This window comes from Lynx rufus, unplaced genomic scaffold, assembly GCF_022079265.1.
Source record: "Lynx rufus isolate CCGP_SWC_20201006 ecotype Redwood Valley unplaced genomic scaffold, mLynRuf1.p SCAF_9, whole genome shotgun sequence".
NCBI classification, from domain to species: domain Eukaryota; kingdom Metazoa; phylum Chordata; class Mammalia; order Carnivora; family Felidae; genus Lynx; species Lynx rufus.
This window is the reverse complement of record NW_025814897.1, coordinates 15,711,677-15,729,161: the sequence shown is the minus strand read 5'-3', so window position 1 is coordinate 15,729,161 and position 17,485 is coordinate 15,711,677. Positions and strand designations below refer to the sequence as shown.

General features: G+C 56.1%; 1 protein-coding gene across 1 annotated transcript in view; it reads left to right on the top strand.

Moving 5' to 3' along the window:
• The first annotated feature begins 2,147 nt into the window (after nucleotides 1-2,147).
• TMPRSS13 (transmembrane serine protease 13) overlaps nucleotides 2,148-17,485 on the top strand; it is a 28,347-nt gene continuing 13,009 nt past the window's right edge. The window contains exons 1-6 of the mRNA XM_047071326.1: nucleotides 2,148-2,168; nucleotides 11,787-11,997; nucleotides 13,020-13,124; nucleotides 15,517-15,555; nucleotides 15,651-15,773; nucleotides 16,684-16,813. Coding sequence (XP_046927282.1) covers nucleotides 2,148-2,168; nucleotides 11,787-11,997; nucleotides 13,020-13,124; nucleotides 15,517-15,555; nucleotides 15,651-15,773; nucleotides 16,684-16,813 — 629 coding nt within the window. The remainder of the gene's footprint in view (nucleotides 2,169-11,786; nucleotides 11,998-13,019; nucleotides 13,125-15,516; nucleotides 15,556-15,650; nucleotides 15,774-16,683; nucleotides 16,814-17,485) is intronic.

The window sequence follows — 17,485 nt, the reverse complement described above, 5'->3', positions numbered from 1 at the left end:
GTCCGCTGCTTGTTTTTATATTAGTTTATATTATTTTTGCTTCCCTTCCCTTACGTTCATCGGTTTTGTATCTTAAATTCCACATATGAGTGAAATCATAGGAGGTTTGTCTTTCTCTAATTTCACCTAGCATAATACCCTCCAGTTCCATCCGCGTAGTTGCAAATGGCAAGATTTCATTCTTTTGACTGCCAAATAATATTCCATTATATGTGTATGTATATGTGTGTGTATATATTACACACATATATATGTATATATATATGTACATATATGTGTGTGTATATATATGTATGTATATATACACACACATATACATATACATACATTCATATATCTGTCGATGGACACTTGGGCTCTGTCCATGCTTTGGCTATTGTCGATAGTGCTCCTATAAACATTGGGGAGCACGTGCCCTTTTCTAAAAATTTTTTTTTTTTTTTAACGTTTATTTATTTTTGGGACAGAGAGAGACAGAGCATGAACGGGGGAGGGGCAGAGAGAGAAGGAGACACAGAATCGGAAACAGGCTCCAGGCTCTGAGCCATCAGCCCAGAGCCTGACGCGGGGCTCGAACTCACAGACCGCGAGATCATGACCTGGCTGAAGTCGGACGCTTAACCGACTGCGCCACCCAGGCGCCCCGCACGTGCCCTTTTGAAACAGCACACCCGTATCCCTTGGATAAATACCTAGTGGCACTTCTCACTTTCTAATATACTGTTCTATCACCTATCTGTCTATCTGTCTGTCTATCTATTCATCTATTCTCTGTCTACTATATATCTACCATAGATATCTGTTTGTCCATAATCTATCTATCTATCTACCTGTCATCATCATTTATCTGTTTGTTTATTTTTATCCCCATACTAGTGCCATGGCGCGGGGTATTTGCCCGCTCTGTTCTCCACGTCCGCAGCCCCCAGCGCAGTGCCAGGCTCCTAAGAGGCACCGAAATGTTTGTCGGGTAACTGAGTGGAGGATGGGTGAGTCGCATTGTTGTAAAGATGCATTACCCACGTTACTGTATGTAAAGCATTCGGCGGGGTCGCCAGCACCTTGTTGTTATTGCCGCTGCTGTTTGTTAGATGGGAGTTGTGCAGATCCCTCAGCCTCTCCGGCTGTCTCTCCATCTGTAAAACCAGCAGCTCGAATCCCTGGATGGTCCCTGGGCTTCCTTCAGTCTGTAAAAAGTCTGCAGTTCCAGGACCTTCGTGCCCCCAGATGCTCAGCCACGGAAGTTCTTCCCAAAGCCTACCTGAAACTTCTCAGTAGCAGCTCTGCTGGGCTTGGGGGTGCTGAGCACCCCTTGGGAGGCAGCTCTTCCTCTGTTTCTTTTGACAGATCAGCGTGGGGCGCAGCTGGGAGACCGTGAGTCAGCTCACTACTTCTTAGAACGGTTTCCATTCAGATACTTCTACGTTTTATTTTAATTGGCTTTTGACGTGCTGTTTCATAACGTTTTATTGTGTTCAATAGAGGCGATTCATTATGTGCATAATTAGAAGCCGTTTGATTTTAACTTCTTTGCTAAGAGTTTTCACGGAAAAAAAGTTCGGCAAATGAAAATTTTGCCGCACCGGGTGCCTTGATTTGGGGTTTTGGACACATGGTCCTTGGAGGTGAAGGCTGACACTGCCCTGTCCTGGGTGGGGCTCTGGTCCCTGGCCTTGGACGTTCCCTACAGGAACAGGGTCATACACCTCACAGGGCCCCGGGAGCATCTGTTTTAGGGGCTCAGGTTGACAGGACTAAGACAGCCTTCACAGGGCCTGGACCTTTTCTCTCAGAATCCCCCTCTGAAAGAATGCATCCTGGAACCCCTTGTTTCCTCATAGCTGACTCTGTGGGGGAAGTTTCAGAGGTAAAGCCAGCTTCACACTCCTGGAATTTGCTATTTGGTATTCACTGAGTAACTGGGATGGCCTCGGAGGAGGGGAGAGGGACAGGTCTGGCCAGTTCTGTGGTGTTGTTTATACTTGAGATTACCTCACAGGTCCCAACCCGCTTCCCCGCCCCATCTGGTGGGGGCTGGCCCTCAGCCTGCCAGCCCCCTTTTGCCCACATGCCGGGGAAGCCAGGGGCCAACATGGATCTCCCTGTGGACATCAGCTGAATCTGGAAGCCTCACCCCTCAGGAGACGATGGAAAGGGACGGCAGCCGGGTGAGTGTCCCCGGGCCTTGGGCCAGAACTTCCCGGCGGTGAGGAAGCAGGGACAGGGCTGGGAGGTAGGTGGGGCGCCACCTGTATGCCTCTGGTTTGGGGGCAGATTGAGTGTGGTTTTCCTCATTTGAAGCTACTTGGGATTGAAACTGTTTGGCCTCCTTTTATCCTGGTTTCTAGGAGGGGCCCCTGGGAGGAGCGGACGGGATTTGGGATCTGCTCAGGAAGCACCACCGGGCTGTGCCTGAAGTTTGGGCTCCTGCTCTGTGTCCTGGGAGCACCCTGGCCAGGGCATTAATGCTGTTAGATCATCACTTTTGCTGGTTTGAGAAATCACTGAACCTTGGCCTTCTAACTGGATTTCGGCGTTATCCTGGCCAACCCCCTCACTAGACTCCTAAGCCATCCTAGAAAAAGTGACTTTCTATGAGTATTTGGGACCTTCAAGGAGACTTGTCATTATCCTTTGGTTACTTTCAGGCTTCATAACATCCATGCTTGGAAAGGGCTTCCTTATGTCTAACCATAATTCCTTCTGCTACAAGTCAGGTTCCTTACCTCTTCTTCTGTTCTTGTTGGTGGTAGAGAGCGGCTAGAACGTCGTCTGTGGAAAAGCCAGTTATAGACACGTGAAGGCGTCCGGAGATTTTGTTCCACTGTGCCTCAGCTCTCTTTCCTCGAGGGACGTACTTCTTGTGCTGTAATTTCTCCTTAGGTCTTGCTTTCTCCTCCTCTCCTCCTTCTTTTTTTCTTTACCGACGTCCTCTTCTACCGACGTAGTAGAATCGGAGACTCTGGGAAGGACGGGGCAGCTCTGGGTTTGCGAAGCATCAGCTCAGCCTACATTCTGGCTTATGGTTGACTTGTGGGCCATTCTGAACCCAAGATACGTTTCTGCAACTTTCACTGTCACCTTTTCCGCCATTCTTCCGGCCCCCTCTTGACTTTTCTTTCCCGTGCTTCCCTTTTGACCTCTGCACCGTTCTCCTTGGTTCCTGTCTCCACCTCACCAAGGTGACTGGGTCCCAGGCGTCTCGGGTCACTGGAGCCTCTTGTGAGCAGTAAGGGCGACGCATAGGGCAGAATGGAGTTTTGTCTGAGGTGTGGGGAAGGTGAACCCACAGTTACAGCCATGGGGCATGTTTGTTGGTGACTTTCTGGGAGCCTGACCTTGATGATCCCTAAATACAGAGGATGGGAAGGGCTGATTTGTCTGAAGGAGGGTAGGGCCAGTCCCCGGGCAGGGTCATAGAGGTGACCTCTGCTTATGACGCTCATCTTTCCAGAGGTAGGGACCAACATGGAAGGTCACTGGAGGGGCACAGTGGCGAGAACAGACTCTTCCTTCCCGATGGAAGAGGTGTTAAGAGGTGTTGTAGGTGCCCTGTTCATTGTGGGAGCCTGACCTAGCTTACTTTGGAATGAAAGAATTGGACCACTCTTCCCTCATTTAAGGTGCTTGAAGTCACCCCCTTGTTTAGGGTAGACCCTCCAAGATAGTGAGCTCGAGGTGGGGAGCAGGGGGAGCTCCCGGGGGCTCTTAATCTTACCTGCAGCAGATTATTTCAGATCAATTAGTTGAATAGGAGCAGACTGGGAGAAACTGGTTGGCTAAGTCCGTGCCTTCTCTCGGAGGGCTTCACCGCAGGGAGATGGACGTTGTGGCTTTTGTCCTTCAGCTCCTTGAAGTGGTGAGGCGGATGATGGCCAACGGACGTGAGCCTGATGAAGTTCCTGTGCATGTCGATTGGGTCTTCAGGGGGACCTTGGACAGGAGGTAGAGAAGGCTCACAGCCTCTCTGTCTTCAGAGGAGGCGCTTCCTCCTCGGTATCATCATCCTCTAGGGGCTAGTCCTGACTCCCCTAACAACGTGTACAAATATCTCTTCTCCGTGCCTCAGGTTTTCCACCTACCAAAGAAGAGGGTTGGACAAATGCTTCCTCCCCCTCCCTCTGGCCCCTCTCTGGCTCCGTGACGGTCTTTGGAATTATACAGAATGGGGTCGGAGGTGCACCACACTGGATATGTGCATTTGTTCTTGAACAATAGTGTGTGTTTTGTGGTTTTTTTTCCAAAAGGTGTCACATTCTTCATGCTTACAGAAGCGCAATGCTTATTACAGAAAACCGAATGGACCCGTTGATAAAACAATAAGACAGTGTAGACGGGTCTTCTTCAAATAGACCAGGTTCTCAGCCAATCAGTCCAAGACCACAGATGCTGTGGACTCGAGAGCAGCTGGTGGTCCCAGGTCGGGTCCAGGATGAGGTACCCTCCCCTCAGGGGGCTGGGCAGGCTCCTAAGACGGAAGGCCAATAGGCCGGAGCCGTCAACCGTGCCATCAACCCCATAGCGCAGGCTCCCCCCGGACCCTTGGCACCTGCTCTTTGCCCTTCTAGGTATGCTGCCCTCCCCTGAGTCCTCTGTGTTCCATGTTATCATTGGTGCTGAACAGCCTTTCACCTGGGCCTGTCCCACCTGCCCCCCCCCGCCCCCGCATTGTCCCTGTGACTTGGCAAATGTGAACGAGAATGTGTGGGAGTGTGTGTATGGGGCTGCAGGTTGGGGTGCTGGGCGGGAAGGCCGACTGATGTAACAATAGCCACTTAGCTTAAGTGTGTTGTTTTGGCAAAACAGCTTCCTCTTGGTACAGCAACAGCGGGGTGGACTGTGCCCAGCCAGGCAGGCGGGGTGCTGCAGGGAGGGGTGAGGGAAGCCGGCAGAGGGAACCCGGGGCTTTGGCAGGACCTTGGCAGGACCATGTGGAGTGTGCCTCCTCTGATAGGACCATCGGAGAGCCTCCGTTAAGTACCAGCCCTGAACTGTGTCACCACCCCAGCATTGGCGTGGGAGGGAAAGGGGGGGAAACTGAGGCCGCCAGTCCCTGGGCAATCAAATATTAGTTGCTTGGCAGTAACGGGCCCTCGATGTTCTTTAAAGTCTTGATGAATGAACAAATGCATGAATGAATAAACTAATGAATGGACAAGAAGGTGTTTTGATTCTGGTCTAACGGGGATCCCCGAGGCTTTTTCATGAGGCACCGTAAATTAGAAGGCACTTTAATGCTCACCCAGGCCGGTCATTTTCAAGTTCTTTGTAGCCGCAGCCTCTTTGGTTCAAATGAAATCGTATGTGGGGCCCATTGTACAAACTGCAAAGTGGGTCTCCTCTGTTTGAAGTGGGGTGAAGGACCCCAAGCCCTTTCCCTGCTTACAATGGTCACTGAGACATCTCCACGGAACCTCTAATGCTCCGGGAACACTGCTTGAAAACAGCTGATCGTCTGCTCCCTTCATTTGCTAGATCGGGAGCTGAGACTCCGAGAGGGATGCCGCTGTCCTTCAGGTCATGTGGATATGGGAGCAGAGCAAGCCTCCCCTGGGTCTCCCAGGCCTGGGACAAGGGACGCCTCGACTCGGCTTCTTAGTCTGGAGCCCAGTGTGATGCCAGGGGTTCCCCAGTTTGGAAGGAGGTGCTGGCGAATCTGCCTGTGCTCTGAGGGGAGCCTATATTTGTGGGATTTCTCCGGGTTCAGGGAGAGGGGGCAGTGGGACGGAGCCCTGTGTACCTGGAGGAACAACGAAGCCTGGGTTGAGCAGTAAGGATGGGGAAGAAGCATGATCCACTCCGTCCCAGTTCAGACCGGTTCCTTGGAGACCAGTTCAGTCCAGTCCAGTCCACAGTAGAATGGGTTCAGGCCTCCCCCACCGTGGCCCAGGGGCTCCCCAGCCTCCCAACAGGCCAGGGGGCCTTTTAGCTTCCTTGTACCTTTTAGTGCCTCCCGTAGGGACTGGGGGCATCTCTCCCTGCCTAGGCCAGGCTGGGGGCCTGCCTATGCCTCCCACTCTGAACAGGCTTGAGACTCACTGCGAGAGAGAAGCTCTCATAGGGGCCTCAGTCTGGTGAGGAGTCCTTCCCCATCGGAGCCTGGTGAGGGGCGGTGGGAAAGCACATTGACGTGCAGCAGCCGAAGAACGGGAGCCAGAAGGTTAGGGTTCGGGTCCCGGCACCACCCCTGACTGGCTGTATAACCTCAGACGAATCCCATTGCCTTTCTGGGCCTTCATCACCTTCTCAAGTGAGGTGATGCAGGCTGTATGAAGGGATGGCCCAGGGCAGAGGAGGGAGGCCCCACCAGCTTGGGCTGGACTCGAACGGGCCCTGACGGACCCGGCCTTGGGTCACGAAGTCATGTTATCGTTGCTGCCTGCCGCCCAGGTGGACATTCTTCGGGTCTCGAGGGAACCCTTTCCTAGGCTCTCCTCCCTGGCGTTGCCGGCTGGGCCTGCAGGAGACCCAGAGAGGTCAAAGGCGGGACCGCTCGGGCTCTTGTTCACTCACTGCCATCCCCCACCAGGTCAGGGCCCACGGGACAGAGACTGCCACCAGAAACCATACCTGGGGTGGGGAATCTGCCGCTGGAATCTGTGGTATAGACCCCCAGGGGTCTGTTGTGAGTAGGGACCCCTGGGGACTGCAGAGGCCCAGGCAGGTGGTGGCGGCGGGCGACAGCCTGGGGTATAGGCCTGGTCTGTGATACAGTGAGGGCTCACGGCTGTATTCCCCCAGGGGCTCACCTCAGAGAGCACCCTAGGGGGAGGAGGGCGGGGAGAGGCAGGGCCAGGGAAGAGCGGCTGGGTGCTCAGCCAGGGAAACGGTCCAGAGTCGGCCACGCTCTGGCTGCGCCCCGTCCATCTGCCCTGCGTGCGGGCTGGGGAGAGCCTGGAGTCGGCCATCTGCGTTCCATTCTGGGTCTTCTGCTCACTGGCAAAGGCCAGGATTGGGCCGGTTCTGGTCCCAGCTCAGCCCCTTGTATCTTGGGACTTTGGGCAAGAAGGCTCCTCTCTCCCTCTCCCCCACCTACTCGAGGCATCTGCTCTGAGGGTGAGGCCAGGCCACCAGGAGGGAGGCTGGATGCCAGCAGTTGCTCTCCAGGAACTGAGGAAAGGAAATGAGTTGCTGCTGTCGCAGGTTAGACAGCAGGAAGAACTTCCAGCAGGGTGGGGCGGCAGGCCGTGAAATGGGTAAAGAAGGATGGCGGTGGAATCTTCTATTCCAGTGGCCCCTGGAGGCCTCTTCCCAGCCTCCTGTGATGGTCCGGGTTGAGGTTCGGAGTCAGGGAGGTAGAGCGGACGGCCTCCCTGTGGAGGCTGCTTTCCTCGGGTCTTGGGACTGTCTTTCCACCCTGCTGTCCCTGCTGGGGTTCACGTTCCCCACATGGGAGCTCTCCTGTGGGGCTGGGGCTCAGGCCTCTTCTCTTGCCCTGGTCTTCGGGGCCCGAGACTCTGTACGTGCCTCCCCCCGGCTCTGGCGCCAGAGGGCTTGCTCTACGGAGGCCAGGACTCCCAGGACCCCCAGCTCTTTCTTGGATATTGCCCTGTCAGTCCCCAGCCCTGGGCAGACTTTGTGCTGGGTTGAGGCTCAGAGTCGGCGGCTTTAGAGTCTGGCCGGGGACTACTCACCCCCTTGGGTACCGAGCCCAAGATTAGTCCCATTTTACATGCCCCAGCTCTCTCTGGACTCCGAGAAGAGGGACCCATGGGAGTCTCCTGCCTAGACCCTCGCTTGCCTGCTCAGGGGCTCTTCTGGCTGCTTCCTGTGCGCCAAGGCCGTGGGTGGGCACGCTGGGACCTAGCGGGCAGGTGGAACGTTGGGGAGAAGGTTGAGCAAGGCTCGGGAGGTCCCCCCGTTGCCTTTCTGGCTGCCCCAGGCTTCCCGCTGTGCCTGCCCACCCCAGCCGCCAGCTACCCCTCTGGTCTCATTCCCTCCCCCTAGCCTTCCCATCATCCCCCTCTGGGCCTCCACCTGCTGTTCCTGCCATGGTGATGTGGTACCGGGACCAGGGCCCCGGGGTCCTGTTCAGGTGGGGACAACCTGAACTCTTGAATGAGAATCAGAGGCTTATGATAAGTCCCTGCAAGCCCACCAATCAGTTCAGCGGCTTTGGGCATGCTCTCTAGTCCCCTGCACCCAGTTTCCTCACGTATTAACTGGGGATCGTGGTTCCTGCCCGGTTTGCTAGCAAGGCCCTGTGAGAATCACATGAAATAATGAGTGTGGAAGCTTTTTGCACACCGTAAGCCTCAAGGAAGGGAAGGAAGTCCCTGGGGACACTCGTGATACTCTGGGTCCAGACTCTACCTGCTCTTAGTAGGTCTGGCCGGGACCCCAGCCCTGTCACTTACCTGAGATGTGAGTTTGGGCATCTTCTTAACCTCTCCGGACCGCGGTTTCAAGATCTGTTAAATGGGGCTCACACTGTCAGCTGTAAAGAGCTTTGATGAGGTTGAGATGGGATCCAGTTAAGTTCCTAACAGGCTGCCACATTTGTTGTGGTGTGCCACACATTTATAGACCAGGTTCTTTCATGTGTATCCTGCGGTGATCTGGGGGAAGGAGGCGAGATCGGTCCCATCTTACCCGTGTGGAGATAGACTGAAGTATTCACTTACTTGCCCAAGGCAGCCCGTTCGGGAATGGATGCAGTCATATTTGAGCACACATTTTTCTATTTCAAGTCCGTTGTCTTCAACAAACAGACACCCACTGTCACAGCTGATGGTCCCCAAGTCCTTACTTTCCATATGGCGTCTATAACAAACAACGCTGTGAAGCAGGGTCATTGGCTCACCTTACAAATACGGAATCTGAAGTACAAAGAGGTTAAGTCACTGGCCCGGAGTCACTTGCTGGCGTGGGGAGTGCTTGATGACTGGCAGACTGTCTCTCCTGTCCCCTGGCTCCCCCAGGTCCTGGCAAGTGCAGCACCCACCCGTGATTCCTGCCAGAAAGAAGGTCCACAAGACTGAGATCCCTGTGGAACCACCAGCCCCACCTCCAGGCTCCCCATGGTGCTCCCAGCCCCGCAAGGGCCCAGCTCCCAGTTCTCAGGCCATGTCACAAATGCAGAATGAGTGCCCTGTATACAGGTGCAGGGAGAAGACTGTGCCGGGGCTCTTGCTACTGACTCGAGAAGGCAGGGGAGGTCAGACATATGCAGGCTTGGGGCAGAATCCCGACTGTGTGATTCTGGCCAGTCTGAGCTCTGGGCGTTGGTTTCCTTATCTGTCAAATGGGCTTCTAAAAACACCAAACTCTCGGGGGACGATGGAGTGAGGACCTCACGAGCTCACAGACATGAAAGCTTTTTGTAGATTGTAAAGTGCTTTACATTGTGACCTAATTATTTTATTGTCTCACGTAATGGAAATTGGCCCCCAAGGGTAGGGAAGGCTTATTGTGTGAGCACAGCAGGGAAGGAAGCCTGGCAGGCCAGATGAGCTGCCCAGTGCCAGGGTCCCGGGCAGGTGCTAAGGCTTAGGTCACCACTGGTGGGAGGCACGGGGCTCTAAACAGTCTGGGTCTTAGGAGGGCCTTCGTCTGGCCTTTATCTCCCTAAGATGAGCTCCCGCCACCTTTCGGCCCTTTGGTCGTGCCTCGTGGCGGTTGACGTTCATCCAGGTGGGTGCTGTGTGGGCCAAGGCGAAGGCAGAGAGAAATGGTCATTTCCTGCCCAGCCCCCATGTGCCAGATGCAGGCAAGACATTTTCTATTTTATCTCACTGAATCCTCAGCATCATTAGTCCTATCCTACAGACTAAGAGAAAGAAAGGTTCAGTGGCTTGCCCGAAGTCACGCTGCTGGCTGTAGGATCGAGACCCGGGTCTGCCTGCCTCCGAAGCCAACGGCTGTCAGCTGACGCATGCTGTGTTTTCAACACATCCTCAGCGCCTCTCCTTGCCCCCTCCCCCCACCCCAAGTCCTGTTCCCCTTGGAGCGTCTAGGGGCTCACCTGTCTTCATTTTATGGAAGTCTAGCGTCTGAATCCGAGCTCTGGTTCAGCGGTGTCGGCTGCAGCCCATCTTCGGGTCCCGGAACACATACAAGTGTGTCCCTGCTCAGCTGGCGGGGCCACCTGGGTCCACGTGTATTTACCCACATCCATTAATTAACCCCAGTAACTCCCTGGGATAATGGCTCCTGGTCCCTGCCCGAGGGAAGCCCGAGTGTGGTCAGGGACTGGAGATTCCTTCTTGAATTCATCTCGCAGCCTCGAGAACAATGAGGAAGTGACCAAACCAATTACCTCTGACTCTTAGAGAAGGGAGTTTTAAAAAAGGAAAACAAGAAGCCCCCGCGTGTGGAGATGATGGTGTTGCCTTGGGCCGATGTGCTAAGGAGGAGGACTTTTTCTTAACTGGTTTGCTTACTAATGACAGATGTTAAGCATGGTGGCAGGTGAGGGTTGCAAACAGGTCCCAGCGGTCCCAAGCCTGTCCCCTCCACACAGCCCTGCCGACTGTGCCCCCCGCCCCCCGCCCCCTTCCACTCCTTCTCCTGGGCTGCCTTCCTGAGCAGACCAGTCAGTGCTCAGCAGAACTTGGGACGAGGGGCAGGTGCGGACCCTGCGCCAGGTCAATTCCCAGCTCCCCCTGCTGCCCCTGGGGACTTCCGGAGGGGGCTTAAGAGGCAGAGACGGTACAAGGGGCCTGAGGGAGGTGACAGGGACCGGGGGCCCTGCAGGACTGCCCACCCGCTCCCTCTTAGATTTAGAGCACCCCAGAGGCTCCGCTTTCCAGGAAGGAACAGGCCCCACATTCACGGATGGCCTCCTAAGACCAGCTGCTGCACTGTCACCCTCGTCCCTCCTCAGAGAGGCAGGAGAGCCTCGTGGTCGGGTTGGCCACCGAGCCTGACTCTCTGGACTCCCCCTCTGGCCCTGCCACTCGCCAGCTATGACGGCATGATCACATTGCTTAGTGTCTCTGCTTCTGTTTCCCTTGTGCAAAATGGGGGTGACGGGGCTGTTGTGAGGGTGAAGTGAGTGAATACATCTAAAGCTCTGAGAGCACGGGAAGTCCTCTGTCCCCGTCCGTTAGAGCAGACGACTCCAGCGGCAGCTGCGTAGGGTTGAGGATCTTGTGCAAGAGGGATGGACTCCTACCCCAGCCCGTACCTTCTTCTGGCTTTGCCTCTCCCGTTTCCCTGACGCGCTGGTGAATCGGTACATGTGCGCCCACGCGAGTGCGTGTGGGTGCAGGTGCATAAGTGAAAGAGAATTCTGGGGTCACTGAGAATGGTGGGCTACAAGGCAGGCCAGGGTTTTTCCTCGAGTGAGTGCTTTCCCCACTCTTCAATGACAGCTCGTAGTAAGAACGTGGTTTTCTCAATCTGGGGCCCACAAAAGACAGGGGCAGGGTGTGGGGTGAGAGAAGTGAAGAGGGGCCGAAAGAGTGATTACTTCCCCCACCGGGGACCACACCTCCCTGAGCGACTCTCAGAGCGAGGGTCCCTATACCCAGGTAGCCAAAGCAAGGGCCCCCAAGCCCCAAGCGGATGGCCCACGGCCCTCTGCCCGCTCTGTAGATTCCCGTGATGGGAGAGGGGTGTAGGGAGCTGGGGAGAGTAGGCTTTTTGAACTTGCACTCCATCCTGAGACACTCTTCTTCTCAGATGCTTCCCTGCCGGGGGGTGGTGGTGGTGGGGGGGCGGGGAGTTGCTCAACCCCTGGCCACTTGCCCTGGGGCATTTATCTGCTGGCTTAGCAGGGCTGACAGCTGGGGAGTAGCTTCTCAGGGGAGTAGCCTGAGGGGTGCCCTTCATTCTGTTTTCAGAATGCTTCCCCCGCACGGACGTCTCCAGCCCGGGCATCCCCAGCCCGGGCATCCCCTTCCAGGTCAGCATCCGGCAGGTCATCGTCCGCCAGGTCAGCCTCCACGGCCTCCTCTCCGACGAGAGTGTACCTTGTTAGAGCAACACCAGTGGGGGCCGTGCCCATCCGGGCATCTCCTGCCAGGTCGGCCCCAGCCACCAGGGAGAGCCCAGGTAAGGGGGACGCTGCGGGGAAGGCAAGAGCACAGGGAAGGAGTCGATGGGTGGGGAGGAGGGGGGAACAGTCAGGCGTGGGCAGGGGGGGCCCGGGGAGGTAGGGGCCGAAAGGAGCCATCCCGTGCAAGCCCGAGACCGTGGAAAATTGTGGCCAGCGGGGTAGGGGAGAAGAAACCAGGTCCAACGAAGCAGCTGTAACTTTGGGGGCCGGGCAGCCTGGGTCAGAGGACAGATTTGGAGAGCTGGGGTTAGAGAGCCCGGTTAGAGACTGGGGTTCTTTCCTCAGGCTGCCCCGTGGGTCTGCCGGGAGGCCAGGGTCTGCCCTAGAGCAGGGTCCTGATCACGGGTCCATCTGTGGTAGAGGAGGAAAGGGAGAGATTCTGACCAGGTAGGCGCTCTCACACCCCAACTCTCCAAACTGGCTTCTGTGGTTCAGGTGCTGGATGGAAGTCACAGCGGCCAGGTGGGCCTTGGGGCTGGCTCTGCCCCTAACAGAACAGTGTTCCTGCCCATCCTTACGCTGCCCTCCTGCTATCCTAGACTTCGGCCTGTCCCCACCACCACAATACAGACTGGCCCAGAGAATTATCCATATTTGGGGTCCCTTTCACAGTCTTGCCCTCCTCAAGGGCTGGTGAGGGACCCTCGGGTCGTGGCCTCTAGAATCGGACACACTTCATTTGAATCCCTGCTCTGCCATTCACTAGCCAAGTAACCTTGAGCAAGTTCTTTACCTTTTTGTGAACCCCAGTTCCCCCGCCTCTAAAATGAGCCTGATAACGCGCAGCTCACACGGGTGCCTTGAGAATTACATGAGAGAACGCTTGCGAATGCCTGGCTGGCCCGTAGTAGGTGCTCAGTGAAAGGGAGCTGCAGGTACCGGGTGAGGTGGTGTCACATTCTGGAGTGCAGGGGTCCTAACGGGGCCCTCCCAGGCCAGCCTGCTTCCTTCTCCCTCCTCCGCTCCACCGGACCCCTCTCAACAGCCTTACCCTCCCCTGCTCCTGCCCTGTCCCTAGGTGTCAGCTTGCCCAAGTTCACCTGGCAGGAGGGCCAGAAGCGGCTGCCACTCATCGGATGTATCCTCCTCCTCATCGCCCTCGTGGTGTCGCTCATCATCCTCTGTGAGTTTCACGGAGGGAGGAGGGGCGGGCTCTGGCCATGGCAGGCTGGAGAGGGGTCCCCGGATGGGGGTGCGGCGCGGGGAGTCCTGAGTGGGGAACGTACACTCACTGGCTACCGTGCCCCCCGGAGACACTCCTGCAAATGGCCTTGGACCACAGGGCCTGCAGGCCCCTTTGAGGACACGGGGTGAGGGGGAACCGGGCTCGGGCTTCGTCTGTGCTACTTCCTGGGCATCTTGCCCGGGAGAGTGAACCACTCTGAGCTCAGCTCTGCATCTTCGGAGGGGATTAAATTCATTCAGTTCGTTTGACTTACTCTGTGCCCTGTCCGTGCTCATAAAGACTTCACTGGGTTATGAGGAATAAATGAGATGAGGGCACGAAATCTAAATGTGCTCATTTTTTTAAAAACTAAAAAAAAAAAAAAAACCCAAAAAACAGAGTAGAGAAAGTCAGGCATTTTCAGACAATGAGATAAAGTGCTCAGGGGCTTAGGCTTCCTTAACCTCCCCACCCCCCAAAATACCCCACACATGTACTTTAGAAAAGATACCCAGGACAGGGTCTGGGGCTCTCTGCTGGGGAGTCCACCGTGGGCCCAGCACAGCGTGGGACCTTAGGAGGGAGCACACATCAGGCCACACTGTCCTCAGGGCGATCACAGTCTTCTGAGGGCCATAGCTGGAAAATTAAGGTCACATGTGACCGTCAGGAACAGGTGACAGCTGCGTGGGCTGGGACGGTAGAGGCCAGCTCACGAAGGGTCAGGTGACGGCCTGGAAGACGGGAGGGCACGTTGCCAGGGGATCTGAGCAGGATAAGCAGCTGCAGGAAACATAGGGGGCAGGTGGGCAAGGTCGGCGTGGGGAGAGGGAAGGGACCCACTTAGCCAGAGAGGGAAAAATACTATTTGGGGCCATGGGGGCCGTCTGGGGATGGCTGGGCCCCACTGTAGAGAGCTTGAAATGCCAGGCCGGGGGTTAGGCTTCTGTTAAAGAGGCAGCACATGTGGTGAGGAGCCGGCTGGACCACCGCACGGAAACACGGGCTGGCCAGGCTGATCCAGGAAGGAGATGACGCAGGGGGAGCTAGTGTGTTGGTTAAGGGCATGCCCCGCCCCCCCGCCCCCCATAACATCCGGGCTCTGCCACTTACCAGCTGTGCGACCACAGCAAATGGATTAACTTCAAGCCTCAGTGTCCCCACATGCCTGACGAGGCGGCGGCGTCACCGTCACGACTCACATAAAGGTCTCAGCCCGGTGCCTGCCACATGGTGCCCATGTGAACCTCCAGCCAGGACTTGCTGCCCCTCCCACACAGGGCAGTGCTCCGGGGAACCCCCCGGCCATCCTCTGAGAGGGGAATGACCCCTGAAGGGATGAGATGGCATCCAAGGGCACCCCCCCCTGGATAGGCTTATAGTCATGGTGTGGTTTCACAACGTTTCTTGAAGTCCCCTGACTGTCAAGGTGGCCCCTCCATTCAGAGGGGGACTGACCCGGGTTCCCGGGAGCCTCAGTGCCCAGGGCGTGGGAAGGGGAAAACCAGGGCACAGAGAGGAAGGGCAAGTCCAAAACATTAGGTGGCATTGGTGCCGGGGTCTGGAAGGAGCAGACACACAAGGGTGACCTTCACCTTGGGTAACTGAGCGCGTGGTAGGGTCAGTGGGGGAAGCAGGGGGTCAGGCTGAGGAGGAGATTGAAGAGGAGGGGCAGGGTGAAGAGTTAGAACTCGGGTTTCTTGGGCACTCGAGGGAAGCTGTCTCCAGGCAGGAGGCATGGGACTCCCAGTTTGAGACGAGGTTGGTGTTTGAGACAGAGGGAGTCACGAGGCTGACTTTCACACATGGTTTGTGAAGCTTGTGCGTTTGGGAATCAGCCACCTAGAATTTTTCTTTGAATGGAAAGACATTTAAAGGCATAAAGGCAAGTAATGGGGCAAGAACTGAGCAAAGGAGACATCCCTTGTTTAGGGGAGAAAGAGAAGGAAGAAAATCCAGGAGTTTCTGGGACTAAGGAATGGCCTTGGAGAAGACAGGATGGCTAGTGCTTGCGTGTGGGGACTGTGGAGACAGAAATGTCTCTGCCATGACCCACAGAGCAGAGATGAAGGGATGCCAGAGGGGCTCTGAGAGGGGGGCTCTGGGATGCCGGAGGAGGGCTTTCTCTGGTCACCGCTCTGGCCCATGTAGGGCACGGGAGCTTCCAAAGCAGTACCCGCCTCCACACCTCCCTCTCCCTCTCTGTCTCTCTCTTTGTCCCTCCCTCTTTCTTTCTCTCTCTCTCTCTCTCTCTCTGGGTGGCTGCTTGAGTCTGCCTGGTGCTACCCTGCTTGCAGGAGCTTTCCAGAGCATTCTGGAGCATTCCTGAGCAGCCTTTCTCTCCATACAGATGGGGGAAGAGAGCCCCAGAGTCCAAGAGGGATTGCAGGTCGGTGTCTCAGAACCCCCAGGGCCTCGGGCTGCTTAGCGTCTGGTCTCCCGGGGGCTGGCAGTGACCCGGCTGTCTGCTTCGCTGTTTTCCAGTCTACTTCTGGCGGGGCCACACGGGAATCAAGTACAAGGAGCCAGTGGAGAGCTGCCCCATACATGCCGTGCGCTGTGATGGGGTCGTGGACTGTAAGCTGAGAAGTGATGAGCTGGGCTGTGGTAAGGACGCTGGGCACGGGTGCGTGTGTGAGAGGGTGTGAGTGCACACTGCAAACCGCCCATCAGCTTGAATAGGGGGCAGTGGACAGAGAGCCGGAGGACCTGGGCTCTGGTCACAGTAGCCTTGGGTCTGAAACCTGGCTTGGGGTGCTGTGTGACTTGGGCAAGTCACTTACCTTCTCTGGGCTTCAGTTTCTTAATTTGTGAAATGGACGAGATTAGTAGTTCTCAGGATCTGTCTACTCCCGAGTAGCAGACAAAACGAAGCTGCTCTGGCCGGAGGCAGGTGTGGGGTCCACATGCCCCTGCTCTTTGCCCAGCAGGTGACCCCTGACTTGGCACCCCCTGTGGTTTCGTAAAGTTTCGTAAAGTTTTGTCAACAGCTGGCCTAGATGAGCACAAAGGTCTCTTTGAGCCCTGATCCTCAGTGCTTTTTCGGTGCGTTGTCTATGTATAGCCCCGATGCAGGTGTCTGTGGGTGCGTATTGCCTGCGTGTTTATGCCTATCATTGCCCATAAGCACGTCTCTCTGCGACTGAACACGCAGTCGGATCACAGACCCTATTCCCCCTTGTCACTCTCTCGTCCGGGCACGTCACTGCCCTCTTGGGGTGCTGCCTCCTGGCGTTGCTCACCCCGTTTTCCCAGCAGAGGTCCCCTGGGTCCTGTGGCATGGAGGGCTGTCTGCCCTGCCCCAGCCCCTGCCTTGGCTCTGCCTCTACTGAGTGTCTGGGGCTTCTGAGCCCTGGCCAGTGATCATTACCTCCCGGATCTGGCTCCCGGACGTTCCCCAGGCCCCAGCGAGGAGCCTTAGGACAGGAGCGTCTCAGAGCCTCACTCAGGACATTCCTCAAGACTTTGGAGCTTCCTGGGTGCTGAAAGCCCGCTCTGCCCTTTTCTTGCCTGGCAGTGAGGTTTGATTGGAACAAGTCTCTGCTTAAGGTCTACTCTGGATCCTCCCATCAGTGGCTTCCCATCTGCAGTGACAGCTGGAACGACTCCTACTCAGAGAAGACGTGCCAGCAGCTGGGTTTCATGAGGTAAACCTCTCCCCAGGGTCCCAGCTTCGGGGATGGCTCGGGCTCTTTGCAGGGGCCTCCCAGGCTCATTGTGGGCACCGTGAAAGGGCACCTGGGTGGCTCAGTCCGCCAAGCGTCCTGTTCTTGATTTTGGCTCGGGTCCTGATCTCACGGTTTGTGAGTTCGAGCCCCGTGTGGGGCCCTGTGCTGACAGCGCGGGGCCTGCTTGGGGTTCTGTCCCTTGCTCTGCCCCTCCCCCACTAGCTTGTACCTGCTCTCTCTCTAAATAGATAAGTAAATAAACATTAAAAAAAAGAAGATAAAAAAGATCCTCGAGGACCAGGGATGAGAGCACTAGCTCAGGACACTCTTGAGTTAGGCAGAGACAGTGGCCTCGGGAGCCCAAGCCTGGGAGTAAGTTGTTCCCACGAGGCCAAAGTAATTATTTGTAGATCTGCAGGAGGAGGTCACTCCCGCCCGGTTCTCTGCATCGAAGTGGCCTTGTGTCCAGTGATCACATTTAATGGTCGCGGTGGCCCTGTGAGGGGGATGGGCTTTGGGGCCTGTCTTGTCTTCTCCTCACGGCTGGGAATTAGGGGCTGGGGCTCTGAGCTACAGCAGTTGTGGCTTGAGCTGGAACTCATCAAAGGGGGGGAAGGAGGGGCACCTGGGTGGCTCAGTCGGTTAAGCGTC